The sequence below is a fragment of the Phyllopteryx taeniolatus genome, chromosome 18 (genome assembly GCF_024500385.1).
Source record: "Phyllopteryx taeniolatus isolate TA_2022b chromosome 18, UOR_Ptae_1.2, whole genome shotgun sequence".
Classification (NCBI taxonomy): domain Eukaryota; kingdom Metazoa; phylum Chordata; class Actinopteri; order Syngnathiformes; family Syngnathidae; genus Phyllopteryx; species Phyllopteryx taeniolatus.
Genome location: NC_084519.1, coordinates 8,727,065 through 8,753,320, shown reverse-complemented (window position 1 = coordinate 8,753,320; position 26,256 = coordinate 8,727,065). Strand labels below are relative to the sequence as shown.

The 26,256-nt window shown below is 41.3% G+C and overlaps 1 protein-coding gene across 1 annotated transcript; it reads right to left on the bottom strand.

The window, feature by feature from the left end:
* Nucleotides 1-665: 665 nt before the first annotated feature.
* On the bottom strand, nucleotides 666-20,842 carry LOC133468081 (adenylate cyclase type 3-like). The gene is made up of 20 exons (XM_061753517.1): nucleotides 20,381-20,842; nucleotides 19,625-19,774; nucleotides 18,996-19,162; nucleotides 17,980-18,091; nucleotides 17,779-17,906; nucleotides 17,221-17,379; nucleotides 16,112-16,277; nucleotides 15,920-16,009; nucleotides 15,174-15,250; nucleotides 14,918-15,076; nucleotides 14,554-14,641; nucleotides 14,367-14,483; nucleotides 12,593-12,858; nucleotides 10,455-10,536; nucleotides 10,208-10,366; nucleotides 9,101-9,247; nucleotides 3,456-3,575; nucleotides 3,256-3,382; nucleotides 1,953-2,077; nucleotides 666-1,023 (listed from the first exon to the last, which is right to left on the bottom strand). The coding sequence occupies exons 1-20, from the start codon at nucleotides 20,825-20,827 to the stop codon at nucleotides 844-846; spliced, it is 3,066 nt and encodes a 1,021-aa protein (XP_061609501.1). The 5' UTR covers nucleotides 20,828-20,842; the 3' UTR covers nucleotides 666-843.
* Between the last annotated feature and the right edge of the window lie 5,414 nt (nucleotides 20,843-26,256).

Sequence of the window (26,256 nt, the reverse complement as noted above, 5' to 3'; positions counted from 1 at the left end):
GCAGTAGGCAGTTGCACTCCAATACATTTTATATAATTGCACGTAAGTGTGAATGTGAGTGCGGCTGTTTTTTTTTTTTTTTTTGTGCCCTGCGACTGGCTGGCAACCAGTTCAGGGTGTACCCCGCCTCTCGCCCAAAGATAGCTGGGATAGGCTCCAGCACACCCACGATCTTAGTGAGGATAAGCAGTATGGAAAATGGATGGCTATTAATATTAATATTAATATGATTGTGTGGAATTCATTGACAAGACAGTAATCATTCAAGTCAATGGTTCATTTTTAACCTTTTTTAATCAAACCACTAAAAGATACTTTTGCAATTACCCATCAAAAAAGGATTGTGTGGAATTTGTTGACAAATAAAATTACTGAGAGTAAATAATTAATTTTTGACATATTCAAGAAATATAATTAGTTTTTTATTTATTATTAAATATGTTTTGTTTGTTTATTTGTATATAATATTATATGCTCTTTTTGATAAAAAAAAAATACCACCAATATCTTCGGATATTGACACCCTAATTAATTTGATCAGGAATAACGCTAATAAACACATTAATCAACCATGTATCGTGGTTTAGTTAGAAAGATGAGCTCAACAGCATTATGCAAACTTGTTTAATGAAAAGTACAAATACATAGTTTAATGAAAATTGTAAATGACGGCCAAGCACTTAATAAATCAAGTGAGAGCATTTTACTATACAGATGGGGAGAAATGTTATTCGACATGCATGTATCATTTATATCGCTACAGAGCATATGAACAAAACCAATGGCAAAAATAAACTGCAGATGTAGAGAAATGGTAATAGTAGTGTACAATCTGTCCTTTGGTCAAAAAACGTGCACCACTTGGTGTGGAAGAGTCGTCAGTGGAAGAACGTCGCTTGTGTTTTGTTCTTTTCCCTTCATGAAGAAGGTGAGCAGCTCGCCTTTGCCTTTGACAAAAATGGGCCCCCTTCGCACAAAACGGAAGCCGTAGTACTTGAGGATGTCGAAACAGTCCTCCACCACCTGGGGCAAGCCGACAAAAAACACTTCAGACACAGTGGGGAGGAGTTTTTCTGTTTGTGTGCGGGGTACGCAAAATTTGAGCATTTTAGGATTTTATTTATTTATTTACTAAATGCTTATTCTGAGCGACTATCCTGCAGTGTGGGGTGAGTTAAGAGTGATTTCTCTCACCCGATCTACTCGCAAAATGGTCGGTCTGACAATCGTGCGTGTTAAACCTAGTCAGAATTTCCTATCGCAAAGGCTATGAATATTTAATGTGCAAGTGAGTTCTTCTTTATTATTATTCTGGTTAGGGTCGCGGGGCGCTGGAGCCTATCCCAGCTGACTTCGGGCGAAAGGCGGACTACACCCTGAACTGGTCGCCAGTCAGTCGCAGGGCACATATAGACACGGACAACCATTCGCACCCACATTCACACCATCACTGAGTGGGAACTGAACCCACGTTGCCTGCACCAAAGTCAGGCAAGTGTACCACTACACCATCAGTGACTAAATAGATATTCAAATATTTCAAAATATTTTCAAATATTATATGTATATTTTCCAAAAATAACAAAATTCATTTTTTTGTTTTTTTCATAAGAAAAAAAAAGAATCAAACAAAATGTTTGTAACGTGTTTATCAAGAAAAATAGTACTTTATAATATTTAGTTCATACATTTTTTTTAATAGAATGTAAAGAATTTAACAGCTTGTGCATAATGATTCATTCATTGCGGCTCTTTCTGGTATGTGTCACTTGGCCACCGGGTGGCAGTATAATACAGGCATGACGACAAAAATGAAGAAGACTTTCACAACTACTGTAAGTGACACCGTAAGCAGTAGTGATATTAGTTGTTTTTTCGCAGATGATAAAGAAAGGCCTTTTAAAGCCTGGTTAAAATGTTAAAAAATCTCTCTGTGTGTACACCGCCTTTACCTGAATGTTTCCCATGACTCCGGTGGACTCCATCCTACTGGCCACATTGACCGTGTTCCCCCAGATGTCGTAGTGAGGTTTACGAGCTCCGATCACGCCGGCCAGAACGGCACCTTTATTGAGACCTGTGGGGGAACGCCATTGGAACATAAACAAACACACATTTATTCAGGCTGTCTTAATGCCAAATTGTCATCCAAAAACAATGGCTGTGTCCAAAATCTGTGTCCATGAGTGGGTCTATGGCATTTCTCATTATTTGTTAGCATTAAGCTTGTATACCTTCGTTCAACAAAATTATATGGTCTCATTTATAACTTTGGTAGTTAAATATAAAATGTCAAATTCTCTTATGTTTCATGTGCCAGCTTTAAAGTAAACTTCAAATGGGAGTGACAAATAAACATTTTGAAGCATGCGCTTTGCCTCTTATTTGGAGAATTGTGCTAGCGAGAGTCTTCGTTTCCTCAAAGTGATGCTATATGATAGTCTCCCATTTCTTGACAGCGAAAGAGTGAGAACAGGCGCTAATGAATACCTCAAAAAGTGTGTTCTACTCAGTCAAAGTGTGCTTTAGTAAGTTTAAATGTGTTTAAAGTGAGTGTTTAAGCTGTATACAGTGGTGCCTTCATATACGATTGCTTTGACTTACAAGTTTCTTAGATACGAGCCATCGCTTGGCTGATTTTTTTTGGATTGCGATTCGAGCAAAAATTTGAGATACAAGTGTGCTTCAGACCCCCATCACAAGATGGCGGCAGAAGACATAACAACATCGGGCCACCATCAATTCATATTGGCTTCCTTGCAGTGTAAGGACAGTTTCAGTTGATGGCACTATTGCACCATTAAGCTAGTTTGCCTACTGCCAATAAACCCCACAGAAGAACAAGGAAGGACAATACATAAACTACAGTTGTGTTTTATGCTTGCATTTTCCATGTTTGCATTGCAGGTTATGTGGAGAGCGAAAGTTATTATGGAGTTTTTATACAGTACAATACTGTTGAGAGAACTCTTGCTTATGAAAACAAATGTATAAAGCTATTTATGGAAAATGTTTTAAAATATTTTTAAATACATGAATGTCTATTTTTAGATGAGCAGGATAAATAGTATATACTGTAGTATATGATGAGTTGTTTTGTTAATCTCTGTTGTTTTATTTGAGATACAAGTGTGGTCACGGATCAATTGAGCTCGTATCTCAATGTGCCGCTGTATCTTAAGTCACATACAGATTTCAACCTGTGGGAATGTAAGGACTGAACACACACACACGCACACACACACATGCACTGACCAATTCTGAGCATGAAGTTATTGAAGGATTGGTTGTTGAGGTTGTCCAGGGTGACTTTCATGGCCAAAGCAAAGTCTGCCAGATCAGCTAGGTGCTGCCAATGCTCAAGACGCGTCTGCTCCTCTGGCTGCGCGACGACACAAATACAACATGGTTGCCAAGGACGGCAGTCACAATGCAAACGCGTCCACGTTTCAAACCTTGTGACAATCGGCGTGTCCGTTTGCACTGATTTTTGGGGTGAGTCCCGATGCTGCCATGTAGGTGCTTCCTATTGTCTTGATCTTGGTGATGTTGCGGAACTCGTCCTTGTCCAGTAACTGTTGGGGAAATGTGGGTTGAAAATAGATACTGTATTTCTGATCTGGAATAGACATCATACACCAATAACAAAAAAGAGAAGTATACATCTTTACATACAAAAGCGGCAAAGCAGACGTGGCAAATGTAAATTCTTACTTTACAGTGGAGTTGAAAGAGAAAGTGCTGCTGTATGCAGTGTGAAGTGTCAACACTGAACACAAAGTAACTTACCATTGGACAAAAAAAGTATAAGCAATAATACATATAAATGGATGGATTTTTTTTTTTTTTTTACATTTTTGACACCAAAAAATATTTTCCATACAATTTTAATCCCCAAAGAGAAATTGCATTAAATTTAACACGTTTTATAATACAAAATAATTATTCATTGGACAGAAACAGTAGAAACCATGTGCAATATTAATGTTATATGTCCATCCATCCATCCATTTTCTGAGCCGCTTCTCCTCACTAGGGTCGCGGGCGTGCTGGAGCCTATCCCAGCAGTCATCGGGCATGAGGCGGGGTACACCCTGAACTGGTTGCCAGCCAATCGCAGGGCACATAGGAACAAACAACCATTCGCACTCACAGTCATGCCTACGGGCAATTTAGAGTCTCCAATTCATGCATGTTTTTTGGGATGTGGGAGGAAACCGGAGTGCCCGGAGAAAACCCACGCAGGCACGGGGAGAACATGCAAACTCCACACAGGCGGGGGCGGGGATTGAACCCCGCACCTCAGAACTGTGAGGCTGACGCTCTAACCAGTCGGCCACCGTGCCGCTATGTTATATGTTATTTACTTAAAAAAATTTTTTTTACTAATTTAAATCCCACTACACTAACTTATGTAATTAGCGTTTTTTATATTCATTGTTTATAATTATAGTAAATATATCAAATATGTAAAATGTATTATAATTATTACAACTTAAATAAAGGTGCTTGAACAGAAAAACTATAAGATATGAATGCATATATATATACACACACACACACACATATATATATATATACACATATATATATATATATACATATATATATATATATATATATATATATATATATATATATATATATATATATATATATATATTTAAAATGTTGACACAAATTTTAATACTATGACATTATTTTTGTGAATTTTAAACCCCAAAGAGGAAATGTAATATAGTATTCAGTTTAATTATTAGTATGGTACATATTTTTGTCATGTACAGAATATTAATGTATTTAAATTAAATGAAAACATAAAAATATATATTTCCATATAAAATTATATATTATTATGTATTATTAATGCAGCCCTATGGGGGGCACAAGCCAGTGCAAAGTGTAGGCTGGACCCAAGCCCGGATAAATCCAGAGGGTTGCGTCAGGAAGGGCATCCGGCTTAAAACTTCGCCAAACAAATATCATACATCCATCCATCCATTTTCTACCGCATATCCTAGGTCGGGTCGCGGGGGCAGTAACTGAAGCAGCGATGCCCAGACTTCCCTCTCCCCAGCCACCTCATCCAGCTCTTCCGGGGGAAGCCTGAGGCGTTCCCAGGCCAGCCAAAGGATGTAGTCTCTCCAGCGTGTCCTGGGTCGTCCCTGGGGTCTCCTCCCGGTGGGACGTGCCCGGAACACCTCACCCCGGAGGTGTCTGAGAGGCATCCGAATCAGATGCCCCAGCCACCTCATCTGGCTCCTCTCGATGTGGAGGAGCAGCGGCTCTACTCTGAGATCGTCCCGGATGTCATTGTCAATGTCAATGTCTTTATGTCTCCAAAGTGTTCTGTAAATTGACTGTCTGTTGTCGTACTAGAGCGGCTCCAACTACCGGAGACAAATTCCTTGAGTGTTTTGGACATACTTGGCAAATAAAGATGATTCTGATTCTGATTCTGATGACCGAGCTTCTCACCCTATCTCTAAGGGAGAGCCCGGACACCCTGCGGAGGAAACTCATTTTGGCCACTTGTTTCCGGGATCTTGTTCTTTCGGTCATGACCCACAGCTCGTGACCATAGGTGAGGGTAGGAACGTAGATCGACCGGTAAATCGAGAGCTTCGCCTTTCAGCTTAGCTCCTTCTTTACCACAATGGATTGATACAAAGTCCGCATCACTGCATACCGCCTGTCGATCTCCCGGTCCATTCTTCCCTCACTCGTGAACAAGACCCCAAGATACTTGAACTTGTCCACTTGGGGCAGGATCTCATCCCCGACCTGGAGAAGGCACGCCACCCTTTTCCGACTGAGGACCATGGTCTCAGATTTGGAAGTTTCTTTTACCATGGTGTAGATGGGAAGAGAAATGGAGTCAGGGTTATTTTAAAAGAAGAGTTGGCTAAGAATGTCTTGGAGGTGAAAAGACGATCAGATCGAGTGATGAGGCTGAAACTTGAAATTGAGGGTGTTATGTATAATGTGATTAGTGTCTATGCCACACAGGTAGGATGTGACCAAGAGGAGAAAATGAAATTGTGGAAGGAGCTAGACGAAGTAGTTCTTAGCATCCCAGACAGAGAGAGAGTCGTGATTGGTGCAGATTGTAATGGACATGTTGGTGAAGGAAATAGGGGTGATGAAGAAGTGATGGGTAAGTACGGCATCCAGGAAAGGAACTTAGAGGGACAGATGGTGGTAGACTTTGCAAAAAGGATGCAAATGGCTATAGTGAACACTTTTTTTCCAGAAGAGGCAGGAACATAGGGTGACCTACAATAGTGGAGGTTGAAGCACGCAGGTGGATTACATCTTGTGCAGACGATGTAATCTGAAGGAGGTTACCGACTGTAAAGTAGTGGTAGGGGAGAGTGTGGCTAGACAGCATAGGATGGTGGTGGGGAGGAAGATTAGGAAGACAAAGGCAGAGCAGAGAACCATATGATGGAACCTGAGAGTGTTGTGGAGCTTTTCGGGAAGAGGTGAGAGAGGCTCTCAGTGGACAGGAGGAGCTTCCATAAGACTGGACCACTGCAGCCAAGGTGATCAGAGAGGCAGGCAGGAGAGTACTTGGTGTATCTTCTGAGAGGAAAGTGGAGAAGGAGACTTGGTGGTGGAACATCACAGTAGAGGAAATCATACAAGGAAAAAGGTTAGCTAAGAAGAAGTGGGACACTGAGAGGACTGAGGAGAAGCAAAAGTAATACATTGAGATGCGACACAGGGCAAAGGTAGAGGTGGCAAAGGCCAAACAAGAGGCATATGATGACATGTATGCCAGGTTGGACACTAAAGAAGGAGACAAGGATTTATACAGGTTGGCCAGACAGAGGGATAGAGATGGGAATGATGTGCAGCAGGTTAGGGTGATTAAGGCTAGAGATGGAAATATGTTGACTGGTGCCAGTAGTGTGCTCGATAGATGGAAAGAATACTTTGAGGAGTTGATGAATGAGGAAAATGAGAGAAAAGGGAGAGTAGAAGAGCCAAGTGTGGCGGACCAGGAAGTGGCAATGATTAGTAAGGGGGAAGTTAGAAAGGGATTAAAGAGAATGAAACATGGAAAGGCAGTTGGTCCCGATGACATTCCTGTGGAGGTATGGAAGCATCTAGGAGAGGGGGCTGTGGAGTTTTTGACCAGCTTGTACAATAGAATTCTAGCGCGTGAGAAGATGCCTGAGGAATGGAGGAAAAGTGTGCTGGTGCCCATTTTTAAGAACAAGGGTGATGTGCAGAGCTGTGGGAACTATAGAGGAATAAAGTTGATGAGGCACACAATGAAGTTATGGGAAAGAGTAGTGGAGGCTAGACTCAGGACAGAAGTGAGTATTTGCGAGCAACAGTATGGTTTCATGCCTAGAAAGAGTACCACAGATGCATTATTTGCCTTGAGGATGTTGATGGAAAAGTACAGAGAAGGTCAGAAGGAGCTACATTGTGTCTTTGTAGATCTCGAGAAAGCCTATGATAGAGTACCCAGAGAGGAACTGTGGTACTGCATGCGGAAGTCTGGAGTGGCATAGAAGTATGTTAAAATAATACAGGACATGCACGAGAGCAGCAGAACAGCGGTGAGGTGTGCTGTAGGTGTGACAGACGAATTTAAGGTGGACGTGGGACTGCATCAGGGATCAGCCCTGAGCCGCTTCCTGTTTGCAGTGGTGATGGATAGGCTGACAGATGAGGTTAGACTGGAATCCCCGTGGACCATGATGTTTGCAGATGACATTGTGATCTGCAGTGAAAGCTGGGAGCAGGTGGAGGAACAGTTAGAAAGATGGCGGCATGCACTGGAAAGCAGAGGAATGAAGATTAGCCGAAGTAAAACAGAATATATGTGCATGAATGAGAGGGGTGGTGGGGGAAAAGTAAGGCTACAGGGAGAAGAGATAGCAAGGGTGGGGGACTTTAAATACTTGGGCTCAACCGTTCAGAGCAATAGTGAGTGTGGTCAGGAAGTGAAGAAACGGGTCCAAGCAGGTTGGAACAGGTGGAGGAAGGTGTCAGCTGTGTTATGTGACAGAAGAGTCTCTGCTAGGATGAAGGGCAAATACATAAAACAGTGGTGAAGCCAGCCATGATGTACGGATTAGAGACAGTGGCACTGAAGAGACAACAGGAAGCAGAGTTGGAGGTGGCGGAAATGAAGATGTTGAGGTTCGCTCTAGGAGTGACCAGGTTCGATAAAATTTGAAATGAGCTAAATCAGAGGGACAGCCAAGGTTCAATGGTTTGGACACATCCAGAGGAGAAGTAGTGAGGATATTGGTAGACGGATGATGAGGATGGAGCTGACAGGCAAAAGAGCTAAAGGAAGACCAAAGAGAAGGTTGATGGATGTTGTGAGGGAAGACATGAGGGCAGTTGGTGTTCGAGAGGAGGATGCAGGAGATAGGCTTACATGGAAAAGGATGACGCGCTGTGGCGACCCCTAAAGGGACAAGCCCAAAGGAAAAGAAGAAGATTATGTATTATTTATTTTCTTCTTCTTCTTCTCATTCTCCTTTTTCTTCTTCTTCTTCTTCTTCTATATACATTTAATTAATGAATACATCTGGAATAAATCTTGCTCTCTATCCATCCATCCATCCATAATCCATATATATCCTACTGATAGAAAAACAAAAGCCTACTAGAACATCCATCCATCAATCCATTTTCTGAACCGCTTATCCTCACCAGGGTTGTGGGCCAACTAGAACATCTGAAGTTTGTTTGGTGTTAATGATAGGCACTTTAACAGGCAGTAGTGTCCTGACACCCGTTTAACAAGAATTTGAATGAGATTGGTTAATTCTGAGCACAGCCAAATCCCCAGTTCTAAGAGGGTGTGCACACTTGTTCAACGACATTATCTCAGTTGTTTATTTTTACTTCTCCTCTGGAAAATATTATTTTTTTCATTTGAGTTGTACAGGTTATAGGTCGCAATGATGGTGGAAAACGTTTTATTAAAGTTATTTATCTTTGTCTTATTTTTCTTTTATATCACAAAAACCTTGCATTTGAACTGGGGTGTCTAGACTTTTTATATTCATTGATTGTATATGAGTAAATGAGGGCACACAGAGCAGCAATAAGGCAGCTCGGGACTCACGCTGTCAAAGTCAGAGATGATCTCGTTGAGGATCCGGAGGCACTCGATGCCTCCATTGTTGATGCTCTCTTCTGTGTAGAAGTCGGAGAAGTTGGGTATGGAGGCAAACATCACACCCACTTCTTCGTATGACTGACTGTACAGCTCCTGAAATGACATTATACTGTCTGTCACCCTTCTTTACTCATTTCACAACCAACCAACCAAGCAAGCACGTGCTTAGGGCCCTGCGAACACAAGGGGGCCCCCAAGAGCAGAGCAGATCAAGAGCAGACAGTAACAGTGACAGTCACAGTGTGGATGCAAATATTTGGATTAGATTGTTTTTTTGTTTTGTTTGGGTTTTTTTCATTATTGTTGACTGCTTTTGCACATTTTGACATAGTTTTAAAACCCAATTATAAAACTCCAATAAAGGTTGGGAAGCACTGGCGCTGCGTAAATGATATTCCATATCTTATTCAATGCTGTATCACTTGGAATGTTGTGTGAATCAACCTCAGTCCGCTTTTTTAGTGTCATTTCCCCCCCCCCCCCCCCCCAAATTTCTTATAGTCATTATCTGTGGCAGCTGGTCAATAGATGGCGCTAGGGCGCTGCTTCACCACTCACGGTGGTAACCACTTAAAGACAAAAAATTGTGATAAAAATGTTGAATAGAATACAAATATTTCTAAATATGTACATGTATTTTTAGATGAGCAGAATAAATAGCATATAGTTTATGATGACTAAAGTTGTTTCCTTTATCTCTGTTGCCTGATTTTGTGAGACATTTCCAGTCTGGGAGAACACAAATCTTTACCCATTGACTCTCGTCACAAATTTGACATGTGCAGTAGATCCTCTATAATAAAATAGATGGGAACAAGTTGTGAAGCTTACATTCCAGCACCCTGCCTGACTTCTATCTATCTATCTATCTATCTATCTATCTATCTATCTATCTATCTATCTATCTATCTATCTATCTATCTATCTATCTATCTATCTATCTATCTATCTATCTATCTATCTGTCTATCTGTCTGTCTGTCTGTCTGTCTGTCTGTCTGTCTGTCTATCGAATTGAATCGAATCGAATCGAATCGAATCTATCTCACCACACCTCATCTCTCTTTTTGGTGCCCAGGAAGTGCTTGGCCACATGCTCGGGCAACATGTTGGTGACCAAGGCTTCATTCCAGCGTCTCATCTCCAGCACCCTCTCCTTCTGATCGTGCACGCCCACCTTCCACAAGAACAACTCCCTGGACTGAAGCTCCAACTGCAACCGCACACAAGAAAATAAACGGCAGCACAAGCGGGTCAGCAGGTGTCTTAGGAGGTCCTGTGAGCTGGGGAAAGGGACTTACGTGGCGGGCAAAGAGGTAGAGGCTGACCATCATCACAATGGTCATCAGGGTCATCAGGTACTTGGATGGTACAATGGACGTTCTGAGAGAATAACATAAACGTTGTTATATGCTTTATAAATTTAAATCAATGGTTATAAATCACACATTAAACACAAATGCATCATGTATTCTCAAATTTCACAGGTAAAATATATCATGAACTACTTAGCAGCTGCAGCAACATGATTGGAATAATTTTGGTCCACTTCCCGAGTTTGATTGGCTCCTTGTTGCTAGGCAGGATTCAGAGAGCCCAATCGTAACTGCCCCAGAGGGGGAAAAATGGCTTTTCATTTATGCTCCTTAATTTCCCAATTTAATCCCTGCTCTGTATTACATATAATATGCATTTCAGGGCACCTGGTGGGGCAATGCCCCTTATGTAGAGTTGCCATTGATTTAAGTAGTTTAATACAGTGATTCTCAAAGTGTGGTACAAGTACCACTAGTGGTCACCCTCTAGTGGTATGTGAAAGAATCACCAAATTAAATGTAAATCAAATTTACATTTAAGATATTTTAATTTGATCGTTTTTATCCATCCATCCATCCATTTTCTGAGCCGCTTCTCCTCACTAGGGTCGCGGGCGTGCTGGAGCCTATCCCAGCTGTCATCGGGCAGGAGGCGGGGTACACCCTGAACTGGTTGCCAGCCAATCGCAGGGCACATACAAACAAACAACATTCGCACTCACATTCACACCTACGGGCAATTGAGAGTCCCCAATTAATGCATGTTTTTGGAGGAAACCGGAGTGCCCGGAGAAAATCCACGCAGGCACGGGGAGAACATGCAAACTCCACACAGGCGGGACCGGGGATTGAACCCCGCTCCTCAGAACTGTGAGGCTGACGCTCTAACCAGTCGTCCACCGTGCCGCCTCGTTTTTAATCCAGTACAGGAATTTTGTACTTTACACGTATGTTATATATTTCTTTACTTTTCAAGTACAGTAAATTTTTTTAAAATTACACTTCAATTGTAGTTAACTTTCAAACATTGTACAAGACATTTGCATTTAATCTTATGAACCATTTGTTTTTGTTCATTTCACTACAAATATTGTTATGTTTTATGTGCAATACATTTTAATTGAATCACTATTTTTTTTCTTTTCCTATTTTCAAGCACAGTGTTAATGTTAAAAAAGCGCATAATGTTACAGTGTCTTCCAATAATATGAAACATAATTTTTAGGAATAAAACCACTTATTAACACTTAGGCCTACGACGTTACTGCCTGTTATTGTTGGTCATTATGGCGGTACTTGGAGAGCTAAGTTCCTTTTTTAGGTGGTACTCGGTGTAGAAAGTTTGAGAATCACTGACATAGACTGAACAACTGTGCATTCCCCAAAACATATAATTTGAATAATTAAATTAAAATAATATATATTGTTAAAATTAAAAAAGATACAAATAAAATATGTATATATATATTTAATGTAGGTGTAAAACATTTATACATTAAACACTTTTTAAAATAAATGAAATAATACATAATACATAATAATAATAAAAAAATTTCACCTGTAGAAGGCAAACGCCACAATGTTTGGGGCACTCCCCCTAATGTAGTGTTGTTACTCATTCAAAACAATGCAGTAAATATGTTACTAAATAACTCTGCATTCCCCCAAATATATAATTGAAACAATTCAATTATAGATATATATTATATGTAACATATATTTTTACAAACCTGGATGTCACTCATTAGGCCACGGCCCTTAAAGACAGCTGTCTAAAACTCGAATACTACAGTACGTACAGTAATTACACTTTATAAAAACAGTTTATTCATTTATATTTTCTTTTATTACATTTTTATATAGAATACTGCGCTACAGTATTTTATTGATCAATGGCATTTAGATTTTTTTCAGGGGTAAAAATGATTTGAAATATGAGTAAATTGAGTTACGAGCTTGGTCACGGAACAAATTATACCCTGTAATTTAAGACACTACTGTATATTTTACATAATTTAAAATTATTTTGATACAATAATGCATTTTCGAAAAAGAGAAAAAATTATGTATAAAAATAAAAATTCATTTTCTTTTTTGCATAAATTAAATCATACTTTTCTCACCTGTAGGACGCAAAGTGCACAAAGTCGTACAGATCGTAGATGTCCCGCCAGCTGTGGACGTTGACAGCACCCATCGCCATGACGACCAGCACCATCAGGCTCAGCTTGATCAGGTGGCTGACCTGCACCAGCATGGCGGTGGCCATCAGCGACATCACGGCCATGAAGCTGTAGTGCTTGGGGTTCTCGGCGCATTCGCCCAGCGCATCCAGCGCCACGTCTGAGGTGCCGTTGATGAGCCGCAAGTGTGGCGGAACACAGCTGAGCTGCAAAAATGGGACCCGGTCGGAATCTGTCATTTATGATTTAAAGAAAAAGCAAATTGAAATGGATTGGAAAGAAAGGTGGACAGTGGTGGTAAGTAATTAAATACAAATTGTTACTGTACTTAAGAAGATTTTTCAGGTATCAGTACTTTACTCGAGTGCAGCGGTGCCTTGCCTTGTGCGAATGACCCGACTTACGAGTTTTTCAAGATACAAGCCGTTATTCCGCCAAACTTGAGATACGAAAGCAGAATGGTGGCAGTGAACTCAACGAAACAAACGTGAAGTCAACTCACTTCACAACAAGCAGCAATATAAATATAAAGAAATATGAGTAAATATAAATAAATATATAAATATAAATAAATATAAACAGTAGAGCAACACATGTATACAGGTAATATAACAATACTCACAGGCATATTTTCTTTATCCTTGGCAAAAAACGACTAATATTACTCCCGTACTGAGGAGCTGAGACTGTCTCCGTGCACAGTACATCCATACGTCTGAAATTCTAATTTTTTCCTTTTGTAAATACATTTCAGAGTCTGTACTTTTTTTGTAAACTTATACTTTAGTACAGGAGTGGAATCACCACCTCTACTTTGATCACTCTTATTCGACACATGTCTATACTTCTACTTAAGTAGAACAGAGTCTGAAGGGTGTCAAAGAAAGGGAGCAACAAATCAACAGACCTGCGTGTTCCCAATCATTTTACAGCATGTCACCACTCTGTGACACTCAAGAATGTTCACTCGAGTGTCCTCCTGATTGCTGTCAGGTGGATAAAAGGCAGAAGCATTTGCTGAAGGATCCTTGGGGGCCCAGACAAATGAGGCAGCAGGCACCGAGATAGACCACTAATGGAGCGCATGGGGAGAGAAGGAAGTCTGACACGCCAAAGGCAGTCAAGTGAAGATAGATAGACGGGTGTGTTGGTGGGTGGGTAGAAAGGTGAGCGGATGGATAAGCAGGTAGGTGGGTAGGTTGCTACTAGTTGGGTGGGTACATTGTTGGGTAGATAGATATATAACGTAGATGGGTTGGGAAGATGAGTGGGTAGATGGGTAGACGGTTGGTTGATAGTTGGATAGATAGGTGGCTAGATGGATAAATGGATGGCTAGATAGGTGGGTGGATGGGTAGAGGGATCGATGGTTGGGTGGGTGACTGGATAGATAGATTGATGGCTGGGTAGAGAGATGGACTGTCGATGCGTAAGTAATTAGATAGGTGGGTAGAAAGAGGTATAGGTGGATACGGTACTGTAGATAGATGGGTAGTTAGATAGCTGGGTTGGTAGAAAGGTGTATAATAGATGGACGGATAGATAGGCAAGTAGGATAAGGTTATACCTACCTACCTATCTACCTACCCACATATACTATATGTAAGTAGGTAGGTAGATGGGTGGGTAAATGATAGATGGGTGATAGATAGATAGCTCGGTAGGTGGGTAGTCTGGTATGCACGTAGGTAGGTGGATTAAAACCGCGTCTTACCATATCAGCGATCATGGCCATGGTGAGGACAAACATGGCCGCCATTGCCCATGTGTTTCTTGCCCAGCGTGTGCGGTCAATCCACAAAGAGAAGGACACCAGCTTTTTGGAAAAAAACTACACACTTATTGTTATTATTATAATTTATTACACATGAATATGAGGTATTTTCATATGTCCTGTTTACCCTGGGGAAGATGGCAGCTAGGGAGCACACAGTGAGGATGAGCAACAGTACTTCTCCAATTGCAAGAGTCACGTAGTTCACCACCAGTCTGCAACCACAAATACAGTAACGTGATATCTTGGCTTCAACTAACAGTGTCTATGGATAGCCATTTGAGCATTTATAGGACAAAAATAAAAAATAAGAAAAAGTCGTTCGACTAGTGCATCCTCGTCGTTTTTCTCGTGCGCCGAGAAAAACTAGTGAGGACAAAGAGCATACTGGTACACAGACCTTAAGCTGGATATCAATGATTTGCAATAAATGCTCAAACGGCTTTCCATACAGTGTCGACCATGACTGAACAATGAAGACGTGGCCCTACAGTGGGTCTATGAAGACCTCCATGGCGGTGACGAAGAGCAGGACGATGGCGCAGCAGCAGAAGGCCGCCCCGCTTCGCTTCTCCTTCTTCAAGGAGTAGTGCGCTTCCAGCTTGCCTTCCACAAAGCGCAGCGAGACGGGATGGATCAGGTTCTTTAAGCTAGAGAAAATGTGTGGGTGGAGTAGTGAAGTGTGAAGACACACCCAAAGAAGTGTATGACTTCTCAGTTATGATGATCTCGTCTGATCCCCCTCACATTTGCTGTGTTTCTCTCTCCAGGAGTTCCTGCTGTAGTCGCATGTTGATCACTTGTTCTCCAATCAAGCGGTACCTCTGAGGACAAGACAAGTGACGTAAGAAGAGAAGCTGGACTGATCATATACAGTACCAGCTATTTCATTAGGTACACCTAATGGTGTGGCTGTAGTTAGCTGTGGTGTACAACTGCACTGCGTCATACTGACAGACTTTCAGAACATTTGGATTCTCTCATCTTGCTAAATAACAAGGTATTCATAATATTAGAGACCAGTCTCAGTATGAGGAAGTGCTGTCGTAGACCACTGCAACCATATAGTAAACAGTATAGTATAGTAAACATATTGTTTTGTGGTGAGTTAGTTAGTCAGTCAGTTAGTAAACGAGTGAGTAGGATCATTGAAAAACTACAAAATCAATTTGCAACCCACTGCACTACCACAAGGGAGAAACTAATGCATTTTATTGAAAGTCTGGATAAAAGTATGTTATACTTTGCTTGCATCTGGGCCACATGGCCCAGTGACCCAGCAGAAGAAACCGTGCTGTAGTTGAGAGTTGGCACCTACCTTGTAAAAATGTGCATACAGGTGGAACATTATCGCTCAGCAAGCCATGATTTTACAAGTCAGGCAGACATGTTGAAGATTGTTCGTTCATTCGGCATTAGTGGAGGTCTTGAGTTCTCAGTGTACTGAATAAGGTGTCCGGAGAGTGTAGGTCAGAACATGATTGCCGATTTACCTCCTGATGAGACTCCGACACCGGGGATGGCGATGCTACGCTCCCGTTTGATGTTGTGTTTATCAAATGTCGTGACTTAACACTGGATTTCTAGGAGAGGACACAAAATCATGAAAATTCCCACGAACTAACCTACAAGTGAAGTCCTATGATAAAACTCATGACGTGAAATTAGAACGTCCAGGAGTGCACACTCACTTTTCTATTGAGTTCATCTGCCTTCTTTTTAGGAACCAGAACCAAATACGTGTCAATGCCTTTCTCCAGCAGGTACTCGCATCTCTCGCCACCATTGCCAGGCTCCAGTTCAAACTCGCCGTGTAGACTTTCTTTGGTGCTCTGGGAAATATGCACTCGCCTGCAGCACAGAAACACAAATACAGTCATCCCTCACCATATTGTCATTCACTCTTTACGATCTCGCGGTATCGCAGATTTTGAAATCGTAATTCCAAAATTTATATCGGAGATTTTTCACTTTATAGTGGGATTTTGACGTGATCATTTTAACTCACTGACTCATGTTACTAAAGACTTACGAGGCAATAAGTGTACATCAGGAGGAAAGTGTGTGTAAAAAAACAAAAAAAGAAGATGAAAGTGTATGTGACTACAACAAAGCAGAACTGACATACACAACTGCACGTATAGTGTAAAGTAAACGTCGTTAGCTAATTTTATATAACCTACCACCGCTAGTTAGAATGAATTGTCAGCCCTCCACAGGTGTTCAAACAAAAGTAACAAAGTAAACATGAAAAGCACATTCATAGGCCACAACTGACGCCCAGAGGCACTCAACACGCAAACTGACTAACGGTTAGCCAGTTAACAGCCAGCCCCTAACCTTTGCGCACAACAGTCAACTCTACACTCTCATTTGCTGTCTCCCACATCGCTCAACAGGCCAGGCCCCGCCTTTTAAAGCCACACAGATTTAGAATCACGGATACTACAGTGTAGAACGTGAGAAAGGTGACCCCAAGTTGACAAAAATCATATGCATATTTTGTATTAGTATTACGCATAAAGCTTTAAAATATATGTTTATAATAAAATAAATAACAAACAAAAGTCCACTAGCTTAATGTTAATTTATACTGCAGAACACCATAGATGGGCTAACAGAAATGAGCACAGACGTTACTGTAATTCTAAACCTTCAAAGAACTGCCTGTAAACAGTACTGTAAAAACCCATAAAAAACAATGACTTCAAAAAACGTGAATAATGAACCACGGTATAGCAGGAGAATGCTGTAACCTCTTAAAATAAGACACAAGTAAACATGCATTTCTTACCCAGGAATCCCCCCAGACTCCATTTTGTTGGCGACGGTGACGTCCGTGGACCAAACATCAAACTGCCAGCGCTTCTGGCCCAGCACTCCCCCCAGCACGGTGCCGGTGTGCACGCCCACTCGCATGTCCACCTCCGTTTTTGTCTTCTCTCGCACATAACTGACGCAGAGAGGAAAGTAGAAAGCTTTCACTGCATGTCTCCATTTTCACAGTCCCTATTGAGTCATCATGACTGAACTACTTTTGGATCATTAATTGAAAATATTGTAATTTTCACCTATCGTGGGTGGGTCTGTATCCCCCTGTGATAGACAGGGGTTTAATGTACTCTTTTGTGATGAACTTTTTGACTGCAAGCGGTTCTCAGTGCAGGCTTATCCATATTGCCAGCAGTCTTAAAGCATTTGGACTGAACTTTCAAGACCCACTGAATATTGTGTTTTGTGACAATATGCCTCAAATCTACCCAAAGAAAGATTATTCTCTTCTTTCACCAGAAAAAAACACATTGCCTTCGAGTCAACCTTTGAGGGAAGATTTTTGGTGGCGACCACTCACGAGATGGCTTCTACCATGGAGAGGCCCATCATGATAGAACAGGCAGCATGGTCCTCTCTGAAGTCAGGAAGACCACAGATGCAATAGTAGCAGTCGCCCAGGATTTTGATTCGCAATTGATGGTGTTGCTGTGATATGACAAGAAGTGAAGCTTGAATAGAAGTCACATAATTAGGGCCGCCAGGACGGGACGAAACTCACTTCGGCCAGTTTATCGAAGCGAGCGAAGAGCTCATTGAGCAGCTTGACGAGCTCCTGTGCGCTGCAGGTGGAAGACAGCTGGGTGAATCCCACGATGTCGGCAAACAGGATGCTGTGACAACCACGCGGAGGATCAGATGTGCACAAGCACTCCCGGTTTCATTTGCCCATAAATAATCTGAATGCTTGCTAAGTTTTAACTTTGAAGAAATGTTTCCATCTACCAGTGGTGGGAAGTAACAAAGTACAAATATTATATTTTTATATTACTTTTTTACTTTATTTCAGTAGATTTTTCTGGTATCTGTACTTGAGTATTTATTTTTCTGACGACTTTTTATTTTTACTCCCGACAATTGAGGTAAAGTCAACTACGGTTGGGATCTGATTGAGAACTTGTTGCCTTATAATGCAAAACAATTGTAAATACATGACACATGTTTGAAGATAATTGCTGAAAACTTGTGCAATGCAGCTATGTAGTATTCAACTATGAAGATAGAGCGTTAAACTGTGTGCCATGATTTCAGTTTTCCTGATGTTTTGGGCGTGGCCAAAACATTGACACCGTGTGACACACTTTGGTGTCCAACATGAGTAGTTCCTCCCCCACTATATGAAAACTTAAGCGCATTCGTTCGCATCAGCGGTTATCCGGCGCCATTGCACCCTGCAGTTAGCTTGTTTGCTATGCCTACACCCACAAAATGCATCTTCCCTTCGAATAGTCTGCTGGCATGGCCGCTTTAGAGCGCCTCGTCGTCGGCCAAGAGTATTCGCATGTCACGAGAAGAAGAGAAAGCGTAAGAGTAAGATAAAAATCTATTAAAAAGTCTGACATGACAGGCAGCGTGTGGACAGGGGCTTCGCGCTGGCATGGTCTCTTTAGAGTACCTCGTTGTCTAATTCTAATTCTAGTCCATCCAGTTTGTTGCCAAAATGGCTGCCATAGAAAAACAGTGTCTTCAAACATCCATCCCAAAATGAATCCAAACAATCAACAGGTTGGGGCACACCTGACGTGCTCATGGCGGTACATGTACATGGTGTTGAATTGTTGCTGCTGCTTCTGCTGTTGTTGCTGTTGCTGTTTCTGGACTTCATTCTCATTGGCCTGATCCTTCAAGCCTTGCAGCATCTCATCCGCAATGTGTTTGGGCAGGATGGACAACAGTAATTCCTCCTGTGTGGAAATAGTTGTGCATAGCTGAGGTGGAAACAGTTATATACAGACGTGCTAACCCCTAACACACTGTGCTGCCCCAACTTGTCGATTTGATCATCTTGACCACAGGTGTCAAACAGGTGGCCCGGGGGCCAGATCCGGCCCGCCACATCATTTTATGTGGCCCGCGAAAGCAAATCAAAATTGCTCATTGTGTTCTGGTGTAATACCATTGAGATATTTGCAAGCATTTTTTTGTTACCAATCCCACATTGAAAAGAAATGTAATTGTCAAAAACATGTTTTTATAGGCTTCTGATTTCACAACTGGTTATTCATCGATGTGTTGTGTATACTGTATGTAATTACAGTATATGAGGTAATCTTTCATTTATATGGGTTCACTGTTGTAGCGGCCCTCCGAGGGAAGTCATAACTACGATGTGGCCCGTGACAAAAATGAGTTGAGGGTGTGTTTACCTGCTGGGCGCTCTGCTCCTCCAGTGTGAGTTTGACCTCCAGGGACTGACGCGCCTCCAAAAAGGCTGTCCTGTACTTCCTGTCGGACATGTAGTATGACATCACCCCCAGAACAGCTGCACACAGGTACAGCATCACGTTGGCCAGGAGCTGAACGGGGAATGAGGTCATGAGAGCGAGTTAGGAAGATCTGGTCTGACATGGTCACAAATAGAGGTACAGTGAACCCTCATTTATCGCAGGGGATATGTTTCGGACTCACAATATATAAAAAACACTCTCCCATCGACTTATGTCTGTCATTTATGCACCTTACTGCCAGTTATTCATTCTGGGTGGAACAAACCTAAAATGTGGGCATTCCCTGTCAAATCTGGCCTTGCGTGTATTCTCCCATCTACTTTAGCACTTTCCCCTGTCATGCACATCCAAGACTGTAGTAGGTCACACATCCAGACTGGCTGACTACATACTGCATTGGCCGGTGTAAGATATTTGACCAATTTACTGGTAAAGTGTGCTTTATCTCATTAATGGATTTCATTGACATTCACGATGTCTCGAAAGGCAGCAATATGTGCTACTACGCCACCAGTGCTACCACCCATAAAAATGTGATTAACCGGGATATAGCAGGGTAAAACTGCACAGTTAGTTAGTACAAAAGCAGTAGCACTCTGGACAAGTGGACAAACAGACAGACATATTAATAAGCATGTCAAAACCCAGATTTTTGTCCGAGAGGGCCACATTTACCTGCCTGACCAGCATGGGCCCTTGCAAGTTGTCCTCAAACTTCTGGTTGACAGTAAACCCCAGAACCAGGATGTGGATCCCGCAGGAGAGGCCTGAGAGCAGGAGCATTGCTGACAAGTTGAGGGGCAGGGTCAGGAAGGTGGAGAAGCTGAAAAAAGCCTGCCAGCCCACCGAGTCGCTAGCTTGGGAGACACGCTGGAAGTTTAGTCCCGTGTAGCACAGCACATGGACGGTGACCATCAGCCACAGGACATATGGGATGGCCCCGCGCGACACCGCCGACTTGGGTAGTTTCTGCTGCCGGTACAGCTCGTGGAACACCAGATCTGCGGCCAGCCCCACGGTGGCCACAACCACCATGGCCCGCTTGTACTCAGCATACACAACGGCACACATGATGATGACAAAGCTGTTGAAGAGCGCGGCAAACATCATCAGCATCAGCATGTTCTGCTGTCTCTGCCGGCGGAAGTAGCTCTGATAAAGCCTCTCCAGGGAGTCGGGGGAAAAAGTGATGCAGACAGTCCGTAGCAGGCCGGGGCTGGGCTGGAGCAGCGTCACATCATGAGTATTGGTCGCAACACCTTGGGTCTGACCTGGGTATACAACGGGGTACTCCACTGATTGCTCCGTGTCTATGTGACAGACCCGGTTTGACATTTTGGTGTTAAATTTCTCCTTTTTGCTTGCTCAATACTGCAATGATAATCTTCTCTGATGACTGGCTTCAGCTCACACTCAGTTTAAATGTGACTGTGAATGGTCATCTGACTCCATATGTGCCCTGAGATTGACTGGTGACCAGTCCACTATGTAGTCAGCTGGGCTAGGCTCCAGCTCAACCTGGAGCAGGAAAAGCTGTACAGAAAATGAACTGATGAACCTTAAGGTGCCTCAAGTCTTGGCAGCACTGGTTAGAACTCCTTCCTCAGGTTCTGGGTCTGAAACTCAGGCCTTTCTGAGTGGAGTCTGGATGTTCTTCTCATATCCACAGTCCAAGAACATGTCTGTAAGGTTCATTGAAGACTCCAAATTGTGGTGGGTCATGTGTCTCCATGTATCAGTCATGTGAATGACGGGATCAGTCCATGGTGTGCTCCGTCTCTTGCCCCATGCCAGCTGGGATAGACCCTGACTTGAAAGTGAGCCTGAACTGGATAAGCAGTTTGGAAAATGAATCAGTGTATGGGCTCAAGTCCATAACAGTTACAGAAGTCGCCGTAGGTCCAGTCTCGGAGGTGGATTCATCCAAGCTTTAGCAACTTTCAACATATTGTGACGTCGCCCTTACCTTTGGAGAAAGAATTCCTCAATATGGAACATTCTCAGGGAACTTCACAAGTAATCTGGGAAAAATAAGTCTTGGTGTCTTCCCCTCTGCAGCTGTAGTCTGGAATGCTAACCAACAAGATCTTGAACCGCATGTGTGTTTCCATTTGCCTGCTATATCTCGGACCATACCAGTGCACAAATTGTTAAGATCCGGCAATGGAGTAAAAATGTACATGTTACAAAATGAAACGATATCTCTAAAACACTTGTTGTTGTTCGGCTGATTATATTATCTGATGCTTCTTTCGTTCGGTCTCATCCCCATCTCCTCTCGCTCCCCCACTCTCCTTATTCTCAGCATCCTCTGTTACTGTTGCTACCATGCAACCAATGTAGCTGCCATGTCTTGGGAAATGTGACACTGATGGTGCGAAGAAGCGCGACACTCTTCAAGAGCTTGAACAACTCCTCGGTGGTTGTCTCAGAGGAAAAAAAAAAAATAATCAAGTATAAACACTTGGATGCACCACTGGTTCATGTTTGGAACTTCCAACTACTTCCACAATACAACCACTATAACAAGCCTATTGTTTGATTAATAAATTCACACTAGAACCATCGGTACTTGCACATATCCGAGTCTCCCCAGAGCCACTCTGCCCCTTGTGTCCCTACCCCAAGGGCTGCTACAGCTACTGCAATGACCCGTCTCCATGGCGATTCCTTTCATTATATTGGCTTTAAGAATATGGAACAGACAGTCAGCGCTACAAGTTCGCACAGCCATACATTTTCTCGTATTCTTGAGAAATAATTCCCAACTAGTTTGCTGTGGAAAATTATTCAATTATTCAATTTGACTTAATTGGTTAGAATGTTTTTCTATCAATCTATGCCAGCGACATATAGTGAGAATAATGAAATGCTCGTGGACTAGTTGGCAGAAGGTACCATTAAGCTACTTATCCAACTGTTTTGTGCTCATCAAAAAAAGGGCAGAGAAAGTACATTTGTGAAAGAGCATAATTATTTCCATATACAGTAGGCCGTCTTCAAAAATCTGAAAAATAGCAATCGTATATTTATGTTATTACTTATATTTTAAAACGTTAGGCATTATACCAATCCAAAAGGTAGGTATTATTTTTGTCCACTCACATTCTACAATCTACACAGTAGTATCTGTGACTTCGAACGTGTGTGTGCTTTAAAAGGCGGGGCCTGGCCTGGTGAGTGATGTGGGAGTCAGCAAATGAGAGGCTACTGTTGCCTGTTGTTGTTGCCTCAGGAGACGGTCTGGCTGTTAACTAACTAACCGTTCGTGGCTTTACTTGAATATGCTTATTACGTATTTCTTTTCTTATCATATTTTCTTTAAAAATTGAAAGTGCAATGGTGGCTGTGTCTATCCTTGACCACCAGTCGAGGGATTCCACTTGGTTCCAACTAGCGGTAGGCGATATTAAATTAGCTAACAATGTTTACTTTACTTTTCATTCAGTACTGGACCAAATCACTTCAAAGAATGCAGAAGTGACTTTTCCAGTATCAATCAACTGTGAATAGGCAATATCGTGATACTGTCGGATGAGTAAACACACACAACATTGAATCATTTATTTACATTGATCAGGATGGAAGGAACGCCATGTTAACAGTAATGTTTGAAGATGGCGACCCCAAGTGGACAATAATTATATCTGCACTTCACATACACAAATCAGCAACTGTATTTATGAACTACAATACCGCATTTAAACGTTTTCTTTTTAAAGAACAACTTCGTTTCCCAAAATAGTGCAATGTTATGGAAATCCTATAATTCGTGGCTAAATTCTTGAAGCAAATAAAGTTTCATAACGTTAAGACTTTTTACTCTTAAAATGACCACTTTGTTTTTTTTGCAATAACAGTTTTAGTCTAGGAAGATTACGACTTTATTCTTGTAAAATAAAAGTTTTTTTTAATTCATTCTTGTCAAAAATATAACTTTTAATAGAAAAAAATACAAGTTTATTCAATATGAACTTAGTATTTATAAACAATAGTTGAAAAAAGACAGACTGTTTTTGTTTTAGTGACCTCTTGGCCCTCGTCTCACTGTTGAATGACATCAAGCGAGGAGCTGTCTACTCATTTCAACCACTAGAGTGCACTAAAGATGACATGAACATGAAAAGCCACTGCTTTTTTGGGGGTGGGGGGTGGGGGGGAGACACAATACCATATCAAATCACTACAATTATAGGAGCATAAGAACAAGCAGGCATATTTTTGTTGCTTTTGAAACATGCTTTGATGGCGTATACAGAAATATGATCATTTTCGTGTTTCCAGTGATAAATGAACACTCATCTTCCCTCAGCTGCTTCTCCTCCTCTACCTCGTGTCGAATCAACAAAATGTGTGCGCGTGTTGTTTCAGTGAGTACACACACACACACACACACAAACGTAGTACTAGTAGTGGTAGTCCTCGTAGTAGTACAGAGTAGTACCCAGCTGTTAGGGTGTGTGCCCGCGACTGTAAGAGAATCCCGGTGCTCTGAGTCTCTCCATCAATCTGGCTTCCTATGACACAAACTATGTACACCTGTTCACCCTCGCACACAAATACACACGCATGCAAACATTCACATGCACACACGATTACATACACGGCCGGACAATAGAGGGCGCTAGGGTGCTGCACCACCATGGCGTTCAGGTGTTCTAGTAGGCTTTTACTGGCATTGTATTGCTTTGTAGCAGAACCCTAAAGGTTTTGTACTAACACTGACTGTATTAGGCACTGTTCATAACTCTCTCCGGCTTGTCTAAGGCAGGGCATGGTATTGTTTTGGCGCTGACACAATAGCCAAATAGTTAAATTGGGGTTTCATCGGACCATAACAAAATCTCCCGAGCATGTGGGAAAAAAATTAAAATCGGACTTTATGCTCATAACATTTTCTTTTTAAAATGTCATTCACCCCAAAAATATTACCGGTAAATTAGTCTTGTAAAATGAAAACTTTTTGGTTTTTATAAACAAGAAGCTTTGTTCTCATAAGTTTATAACTTCTTTTCTTGAACATTTTGGCTATTATTTGTAAAATTCTGACTCTTTTTCTCAATTTGTTTTTTTTTTAATACAAAAATAATACAACTTAATTGTCATGAAATTCTTCTTTTTTAAATTTCTTCTACAATTTTCTATCTCAAAATAATATATTATTTTTGTACAGTTAAGCATTTTTTTTCTCAAGAATTTTTTTTCACATTACTGTTTTCTCATGATTTTTGGAGGGGGGAATACGACTTCGTAAGCTTACAACTTCTTTTCGTGAAAAATTTGCAGTTGTTCTTGTACGATTGAAGCTTTTCCTTAAAATAATGGCTCACCTCTTCAAAGATTATAACTTTTTTTTAAATTCTACTGTATTATTAAATACCCATTTTTTTGTTTAAAAAACAAAACAAAAAACAGACTATTGTCGTAAGACCTTTTGTCAGCGAAAAAAAAAATCAACTTCATTTTTGTAAAATGTTAACTTTTAAAAAGTTAAAAGTGAATTATTTCCCGTAAAAAGATGAATGTTTTGGTATTTTTATCCTGAGCATTTGGGGGGATTTAGTTGGGATTAAAGCGGTGACCCCGGGATCTTTCACCTTCAGGCTACTTTTCAAAAACATTCCAACAAAAGACGTACAAAATCCTCCTTTTTTTTTTTTTTTTGCTTCACCTTTGTGTCCCGAAAGCGCAGCTCATCTGGCCAACCACACACACACACACGCACAGACACACACATGCGCGCACACACACACACAAACATCCCGAGGCCCGGCAGTACCTGTTGACACTTGTGGGCAGGAAATGGTCCAAGGGTCCTGGAGGTGTGTGTGTGTGGTGGGGAGAAGGGGGGGGGGGGCTTCAAGGTGGGATTCCTCAGGTTGCATGTTCATTCAAAGTTTTGTTTGTTTACTCTCAACTGCTTCCTGCGTGTCCGCAGGTCCGCCATCAGAAGGCTTTATCAGTACATACACAATTCCCAGTTCAGTAGCTAACCAAACACTCTGTGTCTGTGTGTGTTGTGTGTGTGTTTGCAATTTTTGTCTTTAAATTATGTTTAAAAAAAATAAATAAATCGATGCTTGTAAAATTAAAACATTGTTCCAACAAAGAATGTTTTTTTTTTCTTGATAAAATACATATTTTCTTGTAAGATTACCAATATTTTTTCCTAAAATATTTTTTGGTTTGTTTTCATAAAATGTACAACTTTATGTAAAATTACAACTTTTTGGTCAAAAAAGTATCATTTCATTAACACACAAAATGAGATTCTTCACTCTGATGTGGTTTTATTGTTGTAAAATTATGACCGGTTTCTAAAATGGTTGTGAAATTATAAGATTGGTCCTAGAAAAAATAAAAACATTTTCTTGATAAAATACCAACTTTCCCCCCAAAATTTTTTGTTTGAAAAAAAAAAAAAAGATTCCTGAAAAAATACAAATATTTTACAAAAAATGTACAAGTGTATTTGCATGAAATTAAAATATTTGGGTTGAAAAAACCCAAGCAAATTATTCTCATGCAAGATGAGCGTTTTCTCAAAAATA